At 32.3% G+C, this 21086-nt stretch overlaps 2 protein-coding genes across 5 annotated transcripts; one reads left to right on the top strand and one right to left on the bottom strand.

Moving 5' to 3' along the window:
- Positions 1-2721: 2721 nt before the first annotated feature.
- LOC110603019 (potassium channel KAT3) lies at positions 2722-10546 on the top strand. Of its 2 annotated transcripts, XM_021740660.2 has the most exons (13): positions 2724-3041; positions 3138-3353; positions 3548-3709; positions 3783-3840; positions 3950-4267; positions 4535-4774; positions 4942-5040; positions 5119-5151; positions 6609-6794; positions 6902-6979; positions 7535-7604; positions 9891-10043; positions 10208-10546. In XM_021740660.2, exons 1-13 carry the CDS (start codon positions 2866-2868, stop codon positions 10309-10311), a joined length of 1893 nt encoding a protein of 630 aa, XP_021596352.1. In that variant the 5' UTR covers positions 2724-2865; the 3' UTR covers positions 10312-10546. The 2 variants fall into 2 exon arrangements, with proteins under 2 accessions (XP_043807976.1, XP_021596352.1); XM_043952041.1 differs by having other exon boundaries at positions 2722-3041; positions 4942-5151.
- Positions 4562-11876, bottom strand: LOC110603020. Of its 3 annotated transcripts, none has more exons than XM_021740661.2 (4): positions 11629-11872; positions 10939-10990; positions 10551-10707; positions 4562-4816 (listed from the first exon to the last, which is right to left on the bottom strand). In XM_021740661.2, the coding sequence occupies exons 1-3, from the start codon at positions 11711-11713 to the stop codon at positions 10557-10559; spliced, it is 288 nt and encodes a 95-aa protein (XP_021596353.1). In that variant the 5' UTR covers positions 11714-11872; the 3' UTR covers positions 4562-4816; positions 10551-10556. The 3 variants fall into 3 exon arrangements, with proteins under 3 accessions (XP_021596353.1, XP_021596355.1, XP_021596354.1); XM_021740663.2 differs by lacking the exon at positions 4562-4816 and adding an exon at positions 9021-9320 and having other exon boundaries at positions 11629-11876; XM_021740662.2 differs by lacking the exon at positions 4562-4816 and adding an exon at positions 9021-9312 and having other exon boundaries at positions 11629-11876.
- Between the last annotated feature and the right edge of the window lie 9210 nt (positions 11877-21086).

Here is a 21086-nt window from a genome sequence, read left to right as displayed (position 1 = left end):
GGGAAATTTGGGCCAAATCCACTTGGGGAAGGATGCATTCGATGCAAGAACCCAAGGGGATAAATCCTGCCAGGAACCCGTGAGGGTGAATGGATGTTAAGAGCTGTTCACGACGCCAGTGGAAAGCTCGAGGTGGCAAGAGGTCAGGCGAGGGATAGCCCTGGGCCGTGAACGGTAACAGTGCCGGGGTTCACATCCGGGCTGTTACATTATCGGTCTTTACCAACTTCCAACAGCCACCAACCAAAGGAGACTTCTCCAAAAGTCACATATACATACAAAGAAAATCCAACAAAGTACCTCTTATATAATTATAGTGTATCTATAATTTAATTTTAATGGGGCATAGAGTTGTTTTAATTAAAATTTATTTATAAACTAGATATATAGATAAAATAAGCTCTCTATATATACTAATAGATGCCGAAATCATAAAAAATAATTTATTTCTTGTATATACAGTGAATAAGATCATATTATAGGAATTTGATACTAAAAACTTGCAATTATAACTAGAAAAATAAATAAAAAATAAAAGGGGTTGTGATTAATTATAAAACTAAAGCAAATATTATATAAATTACATATGATTGATTAATTTAATTATACTGATTAAAATTATATGATATAATTATTTAATATGATTTGATACGAATAAATTAATTAACATTATTTGGTATAATAAATTTATTAATGCGAATTGAAACGATTTAATATATTTAACATGTTTTAAAATAATTTTATTATTTATTTAATATATTTTGATGAAATTTAATATTTTAAATATTTATAGAATAATATATTATATGAAATTTATAGATTTATTTTAACTTTCATAAAATTTAATAATATATTAAAATATAAAAAAAATAATATTTTAACAAAAATTTATAAGACCATACAAGATTTAATGTGGTATATAAATACATAAATTAAATAAATTATAATAAATAAAATAAAAATAAAAATAAAAATGAATATTTATATTAATAATAATTCATCGTGCTATAATTTTTATTTATTTTATTTTTTTATATAATTTTTATTAACTTTTTAATTATATTCATTTTAAATATATTAAATTTTATTAAATATTAAAAAATATTTTAAAAAATTTTTAAAAATAAAATAAAATAAAATTATAATAGTTAATTTATATATTACCTATAAAAAAATAGAATAATTTTAAAATAATAAAAAAATATAAATAAAAATTATGAGACAGAGTGTATATTTTTTTAATAATGTAATGATGAATTGATACTTAAAATAGATTGGCAAGTCACAGGTCACACATGAACAATTATGATGGATTTTGGGTCAAATCGAAAAATTCGTTGGAATTGAATTAATTTAAAAATTCAGCTTAATTTTTTATTTTTTTAACAGATTTTATTTAAAAAAAAATCAATTATTTCGATTCAAATCGATTTTAATGAAAAAATAATAAAATTAAATCGAATCGACCGGTGAATAATAATATACTACTTTTAATAATATTGAAAGATTAGAGTATAATTAAAATTGAAATATTTTAATTTAATTTTAGAATAGTAAAAATAAAGCATAAAAAATAAAAAAAAATTACTCAATTAAATCAAATCAAATTAAATTAAATCGAATTAAATTAATTTTTATCTCAAATCAAATTAAATCAAATCGAATTAAATTAATTTTTATTTCAAATCAATTTCAACGGAATAGTCACCTTTATAAATAATAAATCATATTGTAAATATGTAAAATCAAATTAATGGATCAATTCGTAATCCGATTATTAATGAGTAAATAGATGAACATGATTTTAACACAAATATAAATAACCTCAATTCTATTTTTTTTTCCTATCATTTTTTTTAAGTATTGTATTAATAATTGCGACCCGTAGACAATACCACCGACCTGCAGAAGACAACAATAAAATCACCGAGCGGAAGCCAACTTTCTGCTGGCCGAAGAAGACTCTCTCTGCCGCCCCCCACCACCACCCCCCCCCCCCCACCCCCGCCGAAGGGCAAAGAAGCCAAGAAACAGAACCGCCTCCACCTTTCTCTTCTCTTTCCGTTTCTCTTTCTTTTTTCTTTTTTTTGGTCCAATCTCTTTTATCGAGAATTCTCTCTGTCTCACTTTGAAACGCCTCCCAAAGTAAAGTTCAGATACCATGTTATTACAACATTTTATAATTCAAAATTTCAAATGAAAAATCTCTTCATTGTGGAGTATTTGATGTGTTGTATTTTGTACCTTGAATTTCCAGAAAGGCATCCTTCATAACAGGGCAGAAATTGGGAATCCATATCTCAATAAAATTTCCAATTCCTATGAAATTGTTCCTTTCTTTTAATATAAAATTCTTCTCTATTTTTTTTAAGGAAAAAATCTGTTTATTCCTAGTAATAAATGCAATAAGAACTCTCAGTATTTTATTTATTTATAACTTTTTATTGATTAAATTATTATTTAATATAATTTTTTATTAATTAATAAATTTTTTAAATATATACTATGTCAAGTAGGAATTTCATATTCTTATTAAGGAAATAATAAATCAACACATCTATGTAGATCTGCTTTCCATTTACTCGGCATTAAATAAATTTCGGATTCCGAGGGTATATAACGTCAACTCTTCACTGATTATTTTATTTTTAAATTTGAAATTATCTCTACCATATGACGCAATAAATTGATATCAAATTGGTCCAACTCAAAATCTCCAAACGAAAGTCTACTATAACATAAAATATTAACCTTACTTGAGAGGTCCTTACCACCTCTCCGAGATTCCGACCATCAAACGAAACAACTACCCCTCTCTCTCTGTCTCTCTCTCTCTCTCTCTCTCTGGGCCTGGACCGACAAAGAATGTCAGAAACAAGATCGCCGCTGCCGTTGCTGTTCCGGCGACGATCAAGCAGCGAAATGATGAAAAATTTAGCCTCAGTTTCAAGCAGTCTATTGCCAGCTTTTGGAACTGTTGTGGACGAAGGATACTTGCATCTCCGGAAATACGTTATAGCTCCATATGATCGTAGATATAGGTAATTAAACTCTTCTTCTTCTGTTTTTTTTTTTTTTTTTGGAGAATATATAAAGTAGTAGTATTGGTTTGGTGAGCGTGGAATGATTGGAAGCAGGTGGTGGCAGACGTTTCTTGTTGCACTGGTAATATACTCTGCATGGGCGTCTCCGTTTGAGCTGGCTTTCAAGAAAGCGGCCACCGACGCTTTTATGCCCGTCGATTTGGTGGTTGATGCCTTTTTCGCCATGGACATTTTGCTTACTTTCTTTGTGGCTTACTTGGACAAATCTACCTATCTTCTGGTTGACGATCACAAGAAAATCGCACTCAGGTAATTAAATTAATTGATTAATAATCTTCTCTATTTCAAAAACTAATACTTTTTAAATTTGTATAATGAATGGCAAGTCGAATTCAAATTTATATCGTTAGATTTTGAGTTCAAAGGATAACTGAACTGATTATTTGATTGAATCTCAAATTTCTGATTCAAGGTTGAATTCTAATTGCATTATTTTTTTTCAGGTACGTCACAAGCTTATGGTTCCCCATGGACGTGGCCTCGACTCTGCCGTTTCAATTCTTATACAGAATCTTCACCGGGAAAATGAGCCACGGTGAAATCTTTGGCTTCCTCAATCTGCTTCGACTCTGGCGACTTAGGCGCGTTAGTGAACTCTTTAAAAGGTAAAAATGCCTGAAAGATTATATCTCAATTTTTGCCATTTTACTGATGCTTCATCTCTTGAATTTTCTCCAGGCTAGAGAAAGACACACGTTTCGGCTATTTTTGGACAAGACTCTTTAAACTAATCAGTGTAAATCATTCTTTCCTTTTTTTTTTGGATAAATTCTTTGAGAACACTTCGTCAGTTGGTATTATCTGTAACATTTGCTCAATCAAGTTTTGTCTTCAATCCAAGACAGGTTACTCTATTTGCAGTGCACTCAGCAGGATGCTTCTACTTCTGGCTGGCTGCCCATCATAAAACACCAGAAAATACATGGATTGGAGTTGAAGTTAGTGATTTCAAACACAGAAGCATCTGGCTATGTTATACCTATTCTATTTACTGGTCAATTGTCACCCTAACCACTGTTGGCTATGGAGACTTGCATGCTGTCAATACAGGAGAGAAGATTTTCAACATGCTTTATATGCTCTTCAACATTGGTCTCACTGCTTATATAATCGGAAACATGACAAATCTCATTGTTCACAGTGCAGTCCGGACTTTTGCCATGGTAATTTCCACCTATTTCTGCTCAAATCAATATCACATCTCAACCACCTCTAAAACCCAATAGCTACAACCTCCTAAAGAAGTGTTATGAAGCATCCCACACTTGTGGGTTCTGTGCAAAATTGATACACAACCTTATTGCATAGAAGTTGTTTTCTGGCTTGAACTCGTGATCTCATATCACACCAAAGTAGAACATCCTAAAAGGACCATAACTAGAAAGTTCTGTTCTTGTTATTGATGTGAATTGTGGATGATGGTTTGACAGAGGGATGCCATAAATGAGATATTAAGATTTGGAAGCAAGAATAGGCTACCAGAAGGCTTGAAAGGGCAAATGCTGGCACACATGCAACTAAAATTCAAGACAGCCGAGTTACAGCAAGAAGAAGTATTACAGGACCTACCAAAAGCTATCAGATCCAGCATTGCGCAGCATCTTTTCCATAGCACTGTTGGGAACACCTACCTAGTCAAAGGAGTCTCCGAAGACCTTATTAGCCAGCTGGTAACTATATCCTTTGCTCTTCTCCATAGAGCTTGAGTAATGCTATCAATGAAATTACATAAGAAATTGCATCAAAGGGACTAAACAAATAAATAAGTAGAACAGTAATGACTAATGCATGCAGCCAAAGCAATTGTAACTTCAGGAATATATTGTTTGTTCTTCAGGTATCAGAGATGAAGGCCGAATACTATCCTCCAAAGGTAGAAATTATTTTGCAAAATGAAATTCCAACAGATTTCTACATTTTGGTGTCTGGAGAAGTGGTATGTCTCCTCTCTTTTTCTCTCAAGCAATCCTATATAATCCTAGACATGAAACTTGAGATTTGTTTCAAATTGCAGGATGTGCTGACATACAAGAATGGAACAGAGCAGGTATGTTACCATTTTCTTAAACCATTGTGTGAGAACAACTTATCTAGGGATTGTTTAGCTTTATACAGTATATAAGAATTTGAATGAATACTTCGTATGCAAAGATAATATCAGACCATAGTACAACCTTTGCGTTTTAATTTTTGCCCTGCAGTTCTATTTAACCAAATAACTGTGATTTACACTATAACTGGTTTACGTATAACTCCACACCATGCATGATGAATGTCGAATCCGGATCAGATGGACTGATTGGACCGAAGCATAATCCAGTTTAGTTTATTAACAAACGCTGATTGTTATAAATTCATAATGAGCCAAATTGAACTTGTTGAATAACCAAGCTTGTTACCACATCAACTACACCTAACGTGTGCGACTGTGTAGCATTAAATTAGCTAGAATACAATACTTAATAATTATTCACATGTGACAATTGTGAAAAAATAAATGACAGTCTTATCTATTTCTCTAATTTGCGATGTGAGTAATCAAAAGTGTCAATAACTAATATTGTTTTAACAGAAGTTTAAGATCAAGATTTACTTATTTTTGTAATTATAGTGTTCAACATATATTATGAAATTGTTTTTCTATTTATTAATTTTTTATATAAAAAGAATTGTATTAAATTTTCTCAATAGACAGTTCTGTAAAATTTTAGTACATTAAAATTTATTTTTTTTATTAAAATGAATGAATGAAATTATTATGCAAATTTTATTCTGCATGTATTTTTATCATAACATAGGATTAATTAAAAGTGGAAAATAATTTATATTGAAATTCAAATAATTTTATTTACTAATTATAAAATATATTAAATTACTAATCATATTATAATTATAATTGAAGAACATATTAATTTTATATTATATGTTTAACGTTTAATTGATATTATATCAATTAACCTTTATTTTACCTCAATTAAATCTTAAAACCTCCAACCATCTTCTCACCAATCCAATAACTGCCTGGGCTTTAAAACCTTAGAATAAACACTAGGTTAGTTATCTTCAACTAATCAGCACAAATGGAAACCAATGCCAAGATTTTTCCCGAGAACAAGCGCACTTTATACTCTGTTTACCAGAGGGGGAAGAGTTCTTTAAACTGAAGGTTATAAAACCTCTTAAAAAATGTCCGGGTTTTGAATAATTTGGAACTTCTGAAAACTTTAACCTTCCTAAAAAAATTTTGCACCCAAACAAGCCACCCATTTACCCATTACTTTAAAAGTCTATAGCTTATCCCAAAAAACTATCTGCCAAATAGAGTGATACTGTCAACAACATCTCAGGAATTAAATAAACAAATAGGTTAAGGTACAACAAAACACGCTAGCTGAAATAGGAGTTTTTTGAAAAAAATACAATGTATAAGCATGCTAACTGAAGCCTGTTCTCCTAAGATTGTGCAATTAACATACTTTATCAATTTTCACAAGAGTTTTTCAGTCTTTGTCAAAACTAGGAGCTGCAGATATGGCAGGAGAAATAGGAGTTATTTTCAATATCCCACAGCCTTTTACAGTGAGGACCAAGAGGCTTTCTCAGGTTATCAGGATGAGCCATCACCATTTCAAGCAAATGGTGCAACCACAAAGTGAAGATGGGAAAATAATCATCTCCAACTTTATTCAGGTTTAAAGAAATTTCATGTCATACTCGTACCATCTAATTAATCACTTTCAAACTTAATATTTGACTAAATCTTAAGTTTTTGTTCACGCTGAATTCTTTGTTTTCAGTACTTGAAGGGCTTAAAACAAGAGATGCAAGAAGAAATACCCTTCTTAATGGAATTGTTAGATGATATGAATGCCACGGTATTTCTTCGTCTTTGACTAATATAACATCATTTGGTGCAAGAAAGGATCTAAGCTCACCTACTTGGCTGCAAAAGAATAAGGTTTAATCTAATAATCATGGGGAAAATACATTGCCCGGGAATTTAAAATAAGTTTTGGAAGGCAGAAGAGAAATCCTCTCAATCAAAATTATCAAATCACTTGATCTACTTTTCAAATTCACCCATTAGAATGGTGTGTTACACCATTTTGGATTTTTAATGAAAGAAAATTGCATGTGCCAAAGTGCACAGGGAGAGGAAAAGGGAGGTGCAAGGAAAGAAAGAGATAAAATCCAAAGAAAAGCAAAATATTTGTTTATTAAGTTTTAATTCATAAAAACCGTAAGACAGGTATGAGAATTAGTGGCTTTTATTAAACAATATGATAGGAAAAGTATTTGACATTTCGACTCTTCCTTCATTATGGTATACATAACCCATAACAGCAAGAATGAAAAGGTATTTGACAAAAATATTTGTGATCAATAAGTTTTATTATTATCTTTTAAGTAATTTTCTACTCTCTTTGCAGCACACAGAAACAAATGAGGAGCTACAAAATCCCGGAGCACTAAATTCTCACGCAGAAACAAATACAGAAGGTAAAGTGACACGCAAGGACCATGGAACTATCTTTATTCATATTTAACGATGTGCCCATGAAAGAGAAGAAAACAAACATGCACACAAAAAGATAAATAAAAGAATGCATTTGCTCCGACCATAGTTCTTAAGATCACAAGTTGACTTGCATAATTTTTTGAGTTTGAATCACTAAAAAGAATTTATGTAAAATGAAAAGCAAGTAAAATCGAGATAAAATTGCATTTTTTATGAGGGAATTTATGAATTAAAAAAACATCATTTACAATTCTATTATGTTACATATTTGAAATTTTAAAATTCAAAAACACTATCTTTATGTCAAAATCATTGTCATTCGTTTGTTTTAACATCAATTCTAGATTTTTTCTTCAAATTTTGATTTTAGTAATAACTACTCCCTTTGTCAAAATAAGGCCCATAGTTATTTTCCAAAGATTAAGAAATATAGTTGACATAGTTAAAGCAATAAATTTTATTTTGTACATGCCTCCATTGCTCGATTACTAAATTATTCTATTAACTAGTAAATTTCAATTTTTTAATGCTTATTAAATAGAGGTGTATAAGGGATCTAATAAATAAATTACCATCTCAAAAGAAAAATGGTTTATATCTTGAGAGAAAAGAGAGAAAAAAAAGAGTAAGCCCATCTTGGTGTAACAAACGGAATATTTTGTACTAACATGCCTATATATTGAAATCTCTTATATTATTTTTTGAGCAACTTTCTTATGTTATTTTAATAAAATATGATCTAATCCATATATGTATATATTATTCATCAAATATTTCTATTATTTGTATTTACATCTTTTCACAATTGGAAACTAAGAATTATATTTGCAAATATAAAATTTTTATGTGTTTTTTTTGTGTTAATTTCGTGATTAATAATTTTAATTATTCTGATAGCATGTCAAACAAAATATTGCCTTTAAAACTAAAATAATTTGAATATTACACTTAACAATATATTAGAAAGATTTTTAAGACCAGATTGAATCAAAATCAAGTTGAAGAATTATCCATAAAGTCTGGTTTAGGCCTTTAGGGCCGTTAGTTTCGTGGACTAGAATCAACGCTTTTGTGCCGTGATTGGACCTATTAATATCTTCATCTAAATTGATGAGCTAAGCAAATAAATCATTCTCTATTAAGGGAAAGCCTAGGTTCACCCAATGGTGGACCAAATACCCGGGCTCATTAACTTTAGAAACTTTCTATGTGGAGATTGCTAACTATTGGACCAAACTCCCTTTCCCATGCAATTACATGGTGGCGTAGGAAGAGATTAGTACTGCTTAACTTAATTTGAGATATATATATATATATATATAGAAAATAGCTAATTTTCAGTAGTTCTATTGATTTATAATTCTTAATTATGGATGCAAACCAGTAAAACCACTGAATTAAAATAAACCATTTTCTATAATTTTTCCTAAAATAAGTAGCTATAAGGTCCCTAGGATTTCCTACATAAGTGGGTGCTCACAAGGACCATAACCTGATGTCACATACAAGAGAAGAAAGTGGAAGAAGGCAGAAGATTCTGGAAGATCGAGAAAGAAGAAGTTTTATCGTCTCTCTCTATTCCTCTTCTCTATCCCTATTCTTTCTCTCTCTCTCTCTCTCTCTCCCTATACTCTTCTTCTTCTAGTTCCTGTTGCAGTAGAACCCTAATCCAAGGACTGCTGCTGACACCTGAATACCTTGCGTAGGAATAAAATGGCTTAGTGTTAATGTATGCACATGCTGAAGTCAGTAGCATTCTATATTCACTTATTTAATACTACAGTATTCATATATTAGATACATGAATTAAGTTTACTTTCCAATAGAGTAGGACACCGTCATCCTTAGTCATGAAGGTATCGGTAGCTCAGAAATCTAAAGTACGACATATCCACAATATGGTTATGGCCAATACGGGGGATGTCAGGAAGAATGCCTCAGTAACACAATAATGGATAGGCTTTGGAATGACCACATTTGTCATATAATAGGTGTATCACATAATGAAAGATAAAGAAAATCGACTAAGATGGTCTAGTCATGTCCATTGTCGAGCATTAAAAGGCGTTTTTGCATGGAAAATGTGTCCCTTCTCTTGGAAAGTGGCAAAGGGTATCTAGCTATACATTATACATTTTAGTTTACCTGAGGGGAACTATAGCTTTCCTGCTTGACAAAAAGACTCGATTTTTCCAATTTACAGAAAAATATATTTCGGTTATTGACCACCAAAGGTTCCTGACAAGTCTCATCTAACAATTTTGCAGGAAGACCAGAAACTTCGAGTCCAATATCACGCAAATGTCCCATAAGAGTGATAATCCACGGGCATCATTCAAATGAAAGTCCGAAAGAAGGTGACATATCGGGAAAGCTCATACACTTGCCAGATTCAATAGAAGATCTTTTTAGACTTGCAGGTATATAATTGCAGAAATAGAACCTTATATTTTCTGGGTATTTGTAGGACCTTATATGATCCCACTTTTTTTTCTGTGTGATTTCATTTCTACATACAAATGACAAAATAACAGAAAAAAAATGGAAGGACAGAATATATTGAACTTAAAATTTTGGCATGCAGAAAAGAAGTTTGGCAAACAAGGAAACACAATTCTCATGGAGGATGGCTCGCTAGTGGAAGATTTGGTTGCTTTAAGAGAGAACGATCACTTATTTATTTTCTGATAGTTAAAATAATGTTTTGACTAACAGCATATTACTTCTGTTTCAAGTGATCATTTGTCAATCTCATTGTGAAAGTTTTGAGTTGCCTAATATTTGACAAAGACAAACTATGTACCTCTCGTGTTTTGCGTCTGTGTCTACAATTACCATGTGATTTTGGTTTGGCCAACTGGCCACAATACATCTGTATATATTTCAGAACACAAAACTGCAAATATTAACAAAATTTTTGAACTTACAGTTCTTTAGCATCTGTTGTTGAGCATATCCAACACAGTATAAGCAGCTTTCTGAAACCTTTCCTTCTCTTCGCCCAAGATTTTCTTCCTTTCAAGGGCCGAATCTTTGCATTTTCCTATGTCCTCCATTATTCCAGTAGAGTTTTGATCAATTTCCCTGAAGATAATTCATCAAAAGTAAAAAAGATAAGGAATGAAATGTGTGCAAAGAAAGGAGATAAAGGGGGGGGAATTAATAATATACGGACTTATAAAAAAGATACAAGTTGAAATGGTGGAGAAGCAGAAATAACCATGTGCTAAACATATATATATCTCAATGCATTAACTGATGCATAAACAAGACCTTTTCCAACAATACTAGTCGTCGTATTCATTAAGAACTCACACTATCATCTTAAGCATGTTCCCCATTGCCGTCTGGACCTGCTGTGACAAATCTGCGAACACAAAATGCAATCTGAGAATTTTTTTTTTTCTCACTAGAGAGATACATTCAAAAGATATATGAGAAACAGATTCTAATATAGCAAATAAAAGAGAACCATTATAAGAGAAACATATTCTACCAGACTAAGAATAGCAAATTCTACGCAAGAGCATGCATTCTGTGCGTCCGTGCGTGGGAATTGAAGTGTATTGTAAGCACAGAGTTGTACAAACTTCACGAGGTTTTCTGGACTTTGAACATCTTGGAACTCCACGCTTAGCAGTTCACAAAATAATAATTTACAATAGGCAACCTCTGAGCACATACTCACATTCTCTCTCCCTTCTGCTTTGTGATAAAATTAAGGTAATAGTCATCACATTACCGAAAACTGAACTTCAGAGAAAAGGTACCTCATGACATTTTTCCTGATTGTTGATCCTAAAAATATTAAAAGGAACTCACAACGATGCCTTGTTTCTGATCATAATGAAATAAGAGTTCAAGCAATTTAACAATAAAATACGCAAATTCTAACGGATTAAGCGAGTTCTTCAAATCAGCATATAATATACGAAGAGATTGCATAACAAATTCTAACAGCTTAAAATTGCATGATTGCGATTAGCATATGGTGCGAAAACGAACCAGAGAGGAGAGACGAAAGCTGAGACTCTGCCTCTGGAGAAGAGGCAAGAAACTGAGAGTCAGGATCGATTGGTATAACCGCCATTGCAGATGCTTATGAAGCTTTCTGTAGAGAAAAGCAAGAGAGAACGCCCGGAATCAGGCAATCAGCGGGAGCGAGTGGGAGAACGGAGGAAGTTTTTGAATTCTTTCGCTTCCAGAAGCGAGTTTTTGTGAAGGGAAATTGCTTGGGAAATGATGTGTGCTCTTGAATGGGCCCGATTTGGATATTGGACGGGCTTTTGAGTTTTTATTGAACTTGAAAGCTGAAACCGAATCAGGCTTGCCTTTTCTATGATTTGTAAATCAAGACTCCTTAACACATATCTTCTCATTTTTTTACTAAATTATTTTTAAAATTATTTTTTTTAAAAGAATTAAACTATCAAAAAAATTCCTACTCATAAATTATATATTTGATTTTATAATCACCAATAGATCTAACAGATCAGTATCGTGATCCGGTTTGTCAGATTGAATCAAGTTTGAGCTGATCATTCGAGTCAAAATTCCCAACCCTCATATGGACATATTTATTAAACACGTTACATGATATTGACACGTGTAATTTATTTAAATAAATTGATCATTATAATGTCCTATGACATGAAATGATACTTTTAATCTATTTAAATGATAAGTTATTTTATACTAATGTTTATTATAATTAACTTAAATTTAAAATGTTATAAAAAGAGATAATTATAAAAAAAATTTATATTTTTAATTTTATTAAAATTATGCTATATACTATTTTTTTATTAATTAAATTTTAATTTTTTAAAATTACTTTAATTATATTTTTTTATTATTTGTACCGTTAAAATTAACAAATTATCACATTATTCGATAAATATAAGATAAATTATTAAATTTTATAATAAAATAATAATAATTTAAAATTTTAAAATAAAATTATAATAAAATTAAAAGTAGATATTTTTTTATAATTATTTATTATATTAACAAAATCTTTTTTTAGAGATGAAAATGACTTAAATCTACAAATTATATATTTTTTTAACAATTTAATTAAGTCAGACTACGCTTTTAAATTTTAATTTAATTTATATATTATTAATTTTTTAAAATTTATTATAAATATTAACATAAATTAAAAAAAATACTAATTAGTATTATTTTTGAGAGTTAAAATAAAAATTTTAAAAAAATATTTAAAAAAAATTATTTTATTATTTTTGATATTTTTAAAGTGAATTATGTTTTTTTTTAATGGAAAGTGAATTATGTTAAATATTATGTTAAATTATTTTTTAATATTCTATAATTAATATATTTAATAAGATTATTTTTTTAACTATAGTTTTAAAAGTAATATTAAATAATAAACATATTAAACATATTAAAAAAATTGATTGATAATTATTTTAGTCAAAATAAAATTAAAATAAATTATTATTAATAAAAATAAAAAATAATAATATAAATAATAATTTTAAAATATATTTAATAATAAAAATAATAATTTTATAATTTTCTAACTATATGGAGAACGGTAAAATGTAATTAATTAAATATTTAAAAATAAAAATATAAAATAAAATTACAATAAAATTAAAATATAATTTTTTTAATAATTAATTTAAATTTTATTAATATAATATGATGATAAGATATTAATGTGATAAATAATATGATAATTTTATTAATTTTTAATTGTATAAATAATAAATTAATATATTTAAAATAACTCTAAAAAAATTAAAATTTAATTTAAAAAATACAGAGTGTACTGCATTATTTTTTTAACTATTAACTCATATAAGAAATACATTAGTTTAGGATTTTAATATGGTGGAGAGATTAGTGCTACGTGAGAATGAAATAAATATTAATCTAGTGACAATAGACATAGACAAATAATAATACGAAGAAATTAATAAAATTTAATTTTTAAATTGATAATATTTTTTTTACAAATTTAATTAATTTATTTTATAAAAGTAAAATACGACTAATTATAGTATAGCATATAATTATAAATTAAATGAGTTATAATACATTTCAATTCATCAACTAAATGACGCTTACTAGCATTATTTATTATTGATATTTATATGTAAAAATAAAATTATAAACGATTTTATAAAAATTTATTTAAAATTTTTCTAATAAAATTATTTATACCAAATAAAAAATTAAAGTTTGTATAACTTTATATTTTATAAAACTTTTAAAATTCTCAATTTTTTAACAGAGGTTTTAAAATTTCATCTCTTTTTACTTTTCTTTATTTATTTAAAAAAATTTTAATTTTTATGTTTAAATTAAAATTTTATTTTAAATAACGATTATACGTGCATCTATTATATAATAATTATTAATTATGATGTAATATATATAAAACGCATTATAATTAACAACCATAATATAACGATTTTACATTTATATTATAAAATTTCTTTATTCAAAGACATTGTTAGAGAATATCGGACTTCAAAACTTGTTGAGACCTAAACACCACGCACTAAGCAAACACATTCTTACAAGTGAAGCACGAATGGTGTGGATAATGTCTCACTGGAGGTTCCCATTCCAAAACTTTGAAATCCTCCAATCTGCCTATGATCTTCTCTCCCCCCAAAAAATAAATAAATAATCAGAGCGTATCTTGTGGAGGAAATAAACCTGAAAATTAAAATGTGAATAATATAGGTTTACGTTTCTCAATTCTGGGAGCTATGGGAATTTTTTGGTACTTGTGGAGGTAGCCTCCTGTGACTTCTAAGGGAAGGAAGGAACAATTTTTCTTTTTCTTTTTCTTTTTCTTTTTTTTTTTTTCCTTTTCTTTCTGATATAAATACATTGAGTTATTGTCATTTACTTGGTGTCTGGTAGATGTGTAGCAGCGATGAGTGTATAAAAATCGCAACCACCATCCGCCTTCAGTCTTTTTCATACACTTGATAATAAAATACTAGCTTCTATAAATTCGCTGCGGTCTGAACCGAAACCGGAAATCAGATTTGGGTAAATTTAATTAAAATTGAGATTGAAATTATCTATGATTAAAATCATTCTGAAACGAATTCAATGCAAAAATTAGTTCTGGTTCTCTCCTTTTCAATATATACCAAATGAATTCGATTAATTATTTAGTTGTTTTACTAAATGAATTTAAAGTAGAAACCTTAATTCAACTCAACTGTGTATTTTAAACACCTCTTAAAATTTAGTTAAGAGTAGAGGGAATGAAATAAAAGAAAAAATATTTAATTTATCTGATTTACAATGTTTCTATTAAAATACGATCCTCAATTGTTTTTTTTTTGTAACAAAGTATATATAAATAATTTTTAATTTAATAATATTAGAATTATTTATGAGAGCATCAAATTATGAATTTAAATTTAATTGAAATTTAGTTAAAAGAAAAATCTTTAACTAAATTTTTCTATGGATGCTGTAGGAACTCTTCAATCTTCTATGGATGCTGTTGGAGGTTCGACTCTTGACTTGCGGTTGTCGAAACCGGTCAAAAATGACCTTCTTGTTTATCAACAATTTACAACTGCAGACAGTGATGAAGGATCGAATTCACAGAGAATTGATTACCTATTTATTTTTCTCAATCAAGACTAAGAGAACTAATTGAAAACACAATTGAAAGCAAGTAATTGAAAGCAGAATAAAAGTAAGGTGCAATAAAGTAAAAAGGGGGGTTTTGAGATTGATTTGACTAACAACTATTGAAAGCAATTAAAACAACAAGTAATCAAAATAAAAGAAGAAATCAATATGAAAAAGGTCTAGTTGAAGATATGGATCTATTTTGGTTGTTTGGGTTGATCATTGAAACTTAGGTTTTCTTGATTCATTCAATAGATTAGTTATGAAGGTGGAAGACGCTTCTCACCACCATGTCCCTCCTTATGATTAAATCAATTAGGGAACGTCCTCTAATCAATTACTAATTCAAATTGCCAAAGAACGTCATTGGGCCTTAGGCATCAAAACAATTGTTAATTGTATAAAGAATGAGAGAGATCCAACCCTAACTACTCAAACGCATGAGATGTTGCTAGATCATGCAATTTCTTAATTTTTACACCAAGTGTTTTTAGGTCAGAATATTTCCAGCAATTACGGACTAACAAATATCCTAACTAACAATCAATTAACTTTGCAATCAAGAATCAAGTGGCCAATTTGATCAAAACAACAAAGCAATATTAGAATTAAGCACAATTGCATGAATATTGAATAAACCAAAAGCAAACACTTTATGTTCAGATCTCACAACCCTTTAAACAACCTTAGTTTCAATCAAACTTCAACTAGAATTAAGGGTTTCAGCCACTCATGGCTGAACCAAAACAGAAAATAAAAGAAGAGAAAGCAAGAAGATGAAGAACCAAAGGGGAGAAGGAAAGATGGGGCTGCCGAATCCTTCAAGGAGTGGTGTGGATCAAATCTACCTCTTCTTGTCTTCTTGAAACCTTTAAATAAGTCTTGGGAGGCTGCCTAGGGTTTCTTGAATGTTCATGTATCTTTTGGAGACTTCCCAAAGTGCCCTTGTGTCTTCTATGTGCATGTGTGGAGTTTGTAAGGGCTTTTTGGTCTTTGTTGTTGCCCAAGGTGTATCCAAGAAGCCTTCTTCACATTATTCATGCACTAAAGAGGAAGGTGGAGCCTTGATTTGAATATTGAATGTGCATGGCATAAAGTGGAAAACATGTGATCTCCAAGATTTGGCTTATTGAACAAGGAGGAGGCTGTTCGGGGGCACTTTCGGCCGCCTAAGTTTAGTTTCGGAGGCTGGCCTTTCGGCTCTGGAGCAAAGGTTCGGCGGCCGAAGGTGCCTCTGAAGGTGGTGGAGTTTCGGATCTGGAGGGAACTTTCGGCTTCCGAAAGTGGGTGACTTTCGGCTTCCGAAAGTGGGTGACTTTCGGCTTCCGAAGGTGGTGGAGTTTCGGCTTCCGAACTTCACTTTCGGCTTTCGAAAGTGGCTTTTTTGTTTTTGGCACTTTTTGGCATTTTTAAGAGCATTTTCTCCGGATTGTTTCTTTATACCTAATACCTGTAAAACATGATTAAAACCACAAAATTAGGTAGAATAGGTGCAAATAAACATCAATAAGATCATGATAATATGGGCTAAAATATGCTCTATCAAATACCCCCACACTTAGCCTTTTGTTTGTCCTCAAGCAAATAAACATAGTCAAATAAGTTTTTTTTGCTCTAGATCCTTATTTCCACTTAAGCTCTTACTCTAGACACCTATTTTGAATTATTGCAGTGAAGAATATATGCATGAAGATTACTTACCCTCTTTCCTTGTTTCCCTTTGCTTACCATGGCTAGGATTTGTTTTCCTCAAGAGAGACCATACATGCACATTTTTGTTAAGACCTTTTCTAGCTTTCAGAGTGACTTGCCCTTACCTTGAAGTACTTTATTCAGGCTTTTGCACTTAGATTTTCCTTGAGAAAGTCACCAACCTTTTGACGTGAAGGTACATATTTATGATACTCACTCCCAGTTACTCAGTTGGTCACCTTTCCAAGTGGCTACTAGCTTTGTTCTTAGTCTTTTGACCATTGGAATAGTTTTTGATTTTTTTGCTTTTGAGGTCTTTGCTTTTGCTGAATTTTCTTTCTCTCAATGATTTGGGCAAATCAATACCAATTGCTAAATCAAGTCACATTAAGTTCATTCACACAACTTTCAATTTATTCTCATCAATTGAGGGTCATCAATATATTTTTCACCATGGCAAGCTCAAAGATTCAATTCAAAAGGCAATTCTCAAACATGAATACAACTCACTGCAATTGATTCAACATAAGTTTAAAGAGTCATCACATCAATGGGTCATGGAAAGAAAAAATCATCCAACATAGTTCATCAGTTTGAGTATAGCAAAACAAAAAGAAGAAGAAGGTTGTGGCTGTGTGTGTTTTATTGAAAGCATAAATAAACTAAAATGGAAAAAAAAATTCAATTGTGGCTATTTAAACTGAAAGAAACGCAAAACTGAAAGGAAAAGAAAAAATTTTCGCAATCTGAAAGGAAGAAGAAGATCTGAAAGGAAGAAGGAGAAGAAGAGAGAGAGAGGAGGAGAAGAAGAAGAAGAAGGAAGAAGTATGCACCCCCACACTTAAATCATGCATTGTCCTCAATGTAAAAGAAAAGAAGAGAACAAAGGAATTTGAATACTCCCCTGGGGTGTGGTGTGCATGGCATGATCACTTAGGCAGAGTGAGTGAAGAATAGATGTTTGTCTGAAAAGTCTTCCTTGACTGGACAAGGCGTAGAGCTAGACGGAAGCCGGCTGAGATGGTCGGCTACAAGATTTTCTTTTCCCTTTTTGTCTCTTATTTCCAGATCAAATTCTTGTAGGAGAAGAATCCATCTAATGAGTCTTGGTTTTGCTTCCTTTTCCTTGATCAAATATCGCAAAGCTGCGTGGTTAGAATAGACAATGACTTTAGTTCCCAAGAGGTAAGGTCTGAATTTCTCCAAAGCAAACACAACTGCCAAGAGCTCTTTTTCAGTTGTTGTGTAGTTGCTTTGTGCAGCATCCAGTGTGCGAGAGGCATAGTGAATGACATGGGGTGAGTTTCCCACACGTTGCCCCAAGACTGCTCCTACTGCATAATTGCTTGCATCACACATGATTTCAAATGGCAAGTTCCAGTCAGGTCTCTGAATAATTGGGGCAGTCACAAGCAATTCTTTAATCAAATCAAATGCCTTTTTGCAATCTGCATCAAAATCAAATGTTACATTCTGTTGGAGCTATCTGCATAATGGCAAAGTAATTTTTTAGAAATCTTTGATGAATCTTCTATAGAATCCTGCATGGCCAAGGAATGACCAGATGTCTCTAACATTTGTGGGGTAGGGCAGATTTTTGATGGTATCCACCTTAGATTTGTCCACTTCAATGCCCTTTGCTGAAACAATATGACCTAAGACCATACCTTGATTAACCATAAAATGACATTTTTCATAATTAAGCACAAGGTTAGACTCAATGCATCTTTGTAATATCTTTTCCAAGTTGGCAAGGCATTCCTTAAAAGAGTTGCCATGCACTGTGACTTCAATTGTCTTACCCACATAGTTAGAGAATATGCTCATCATGCATCGCTGAAAGGTGGCAGACGCATTGCATAGTCCAAACGGCATTCTCCTAAAGGCAAAAGTGCCAAAAGGACAAGTGAAGGTGGTCTTCTCTTGGTCCTCTGGAGCGACTGGAATCTGATAAAAACCTGAATAACCATCAAGACAACAATAATGAGACTTACCTGCAAGCTTTTCTAGCATCTGATCAATGAATGGTAGTGGGAAGTGGTCCTTCCTTGTGGCAGCGTTGAGCTTCCTATAGTCCATGCAAACTCTCCATCCATTCTGAACTCTTGTGGGAACAAGTTCTCCTTCAGCATTTGGCACAATGGTAATCCCAGTTTTCTTTGGGACTACATGCACAGGACTCACCCATTTGCTATCAGAGATTGGGTATATGATACCGGCATCAAGGAGCTTGACTATTTCTTTCTTTACTACTTCCATCATGGATGGATTTAGTCTTCTTTGAGCATCTCTGACTGGCTTGCATTCATCTTCCATGTGTATTCTATGCATACATGTGGAAGGAGAAATACCTTTGATGTCATCTATGGTCCACCCTATGGCTCTTTTATGCTTCTGTAGTACCTTCAAGAGGGTTGCTTCTTCATGTTGGCTTAACTCATTGGACACTATTACTGGTAGTGTCTTGTTAACTCCCAAGTACATGTATTTCAGATGGTCTGGGAGAGGTTTCAGATCTGATTCTGATACTTTCTGGCTTGACTGCAGAGGAGGTGGGCTGGAAGAGCTTGCTTGCGCTGGAAGCTGTTGAACAAGTTTCGACGGCCAAAGTATGTCTGCATTCGGCGGCCGAAGGTCAGTTGAGTTCGGATGCCGAGAGCTCATGGCTTCAGTCTGTGCTGGGGGCTGAGAGGAAAGATTCGGCGTCTGAAAGGTAGTCGGATTCGGCGGCCGAAGCTTGCCTGTGTTCGGTGGCCGAAAAGTGTCTTCAGTTAGTGCGTCGGTCTCAGTTTGAGAAGCAGAATTCGGTGTCTGCAAGCCAGTAGGTTTCGGCGGCCAAAAGGGGATTGGATTCGGCGGCCGAAAGTTGGCTTCAGCTTGCGCAATATCAATCTGCTGGATGCTGCAGACAGTCTCTTTCTGGTTCTCAATCTGCACCTGATCAGTTTCTTGGCAGAAATCATTGTTAAGTATATTATCTTGATTTTCATCAAAAACTTCCTAACTCAAACAATCAACAATATCAAGACCATAAACAGGGGACATATCATGTGGATATTTCATGGCATCATAGACATTGTATTTAATCACTTCTCCTTCAAACTCCATGGTTAAAGTACCATCATGCACATCTATTTTAGTTCTAGAAGTACTTAAGAAAGGACGCCCGAGAAGGATATCAGAACTAGCATTGCAACTATCTTCTTTAGTATCAATCACATAGAAATTAGCAGGAAAGACAAGTTCACCTACTTGGACTAATACATCTTCTAGAACACCTATAGGATATACCACAGATCTATCAGCTAATTGAATCACAACTCTTGTGTCTTTCAGTGCACATGCAACAAGGCCAGAAGGAGGAGGATTAGGAAGGACGATTCTCTCATTACAGTGGGGAGCCCTAATATGATAAAGGGGGGTATCAAGGTATTCTCGAGAAAAGAAGGTTGACAGAGAAGAAGGGGTAACGTTAGATTCCTAGTTCAGGATATCGGGAAGCCTGGGACCATCCATTGCAGAGTAGAAGACGTGCCTTGAAAATGGTTCTGAAGGGAAACGAGAGAGTTGGAGCACACAGAGAGCATAGGGAGAAGAAGAGTTCTATAAGAGATTTAAAGTTTTGAATTTTGAAATCAGTAAAGTAAAGAAGAGACGTTTTGATGGAAGCCGTCATTGGGCCGCGTGGTTATAATGAGACCTCGGGATTTACCCCTCACTAGTCATGCCATAACTGCTGAGGAGGTAAATGGCCAATTGATGACCGTCAGGCTTTACCACCCCAGGGTAAGGCCGGACCTAAGAAGACAGTGCTGGCCCTAAGCCCATGAAGTCTTTTCTGAACGACCGGTCTAACATCTCCAGCTCTGACCTAGGCACACGGGGCAGGCCGGATCACCCGCGAGTCTAGGTCCAGCAAGGAAAATTCCAGCCCGGTGACGTGATATGAGGAAGGATAGTAGGCCCAGTCACTTCGCAGCCCTGCTCGCATGCGCGCCGGAAGAAATTAAATGGCTGTCTGGCATAAAAAGGGACTCTAACATTTTCGTACGTACAGACCCACGTGACATAGATATGTGGCACTGTAGCAGAGAGACCGTTAGACGTCACTAATAGACAAACAAAAAGAAATAAAA

Source organism: Manihot esculenta, chromosome 16 (assembly GCF_001659605.2).
Source record: "Manihot esculenta cultivar AM560-2 chromosome 16, M.esculenta_v8, whole genome shotgun sequence".
NCBI classification, from domain to species: domain Eukaryota; kingdom Viridiplantae; phylum Streptophyta; class Magnoliopsida; order Malpighiales; family Euphorbiaceae; genus Manihot; species Manihot esculenta.
This window is presented reverse-complemented; position numbering and strand designations above follow the sequence as displayed.

Bases quoted from the DNA above. Each gene is read 5' to 3' on its own strand.
- LOC110603019 (XM_043952041.1), top strand. From the start codon at position 2,866: ATGTCAGAAACAAGATCGCCGCTGCCGTTGCTGTTCCGGCGACGATCA. The intron at 4,268-4,534 runs GTAATTTCCACC...ATGGTTTGACAG, and splicing joins CAGTCCGGACTTTTGCCATG to AGGGATGCCATAAATGAGAT. The intron at 4,775-4,941 runs GTAACTATATCC...TTTGTTCTTCAG, and splicing joins AAGACCTTATTAGCCAGCTG to GTATCAGAGATGAAGGCCGA.
- LOC110603020 (XM_021740663.2), bottom strand. From the start codon at position 11,713: ATGGCGGTTATACCAATCGATCCTGACTCTCAGTTTCTTGCCTCTTCT. The intron at 10,991-11,628 runs GTTCGTTTTCGC...TTGTGTTCGCAG, and splicing joins GCTTTCGTCTCTCCTCTCTG to ATTTGTCACAGCAGGTCCAG. The intron at 10,708-10,938 runs GTGAGTTCTTAA...AATTATCTTCAG, and splicing joins AACATGCTTAAGATGATAGT to GGAAATTGATCAAAACTCTA.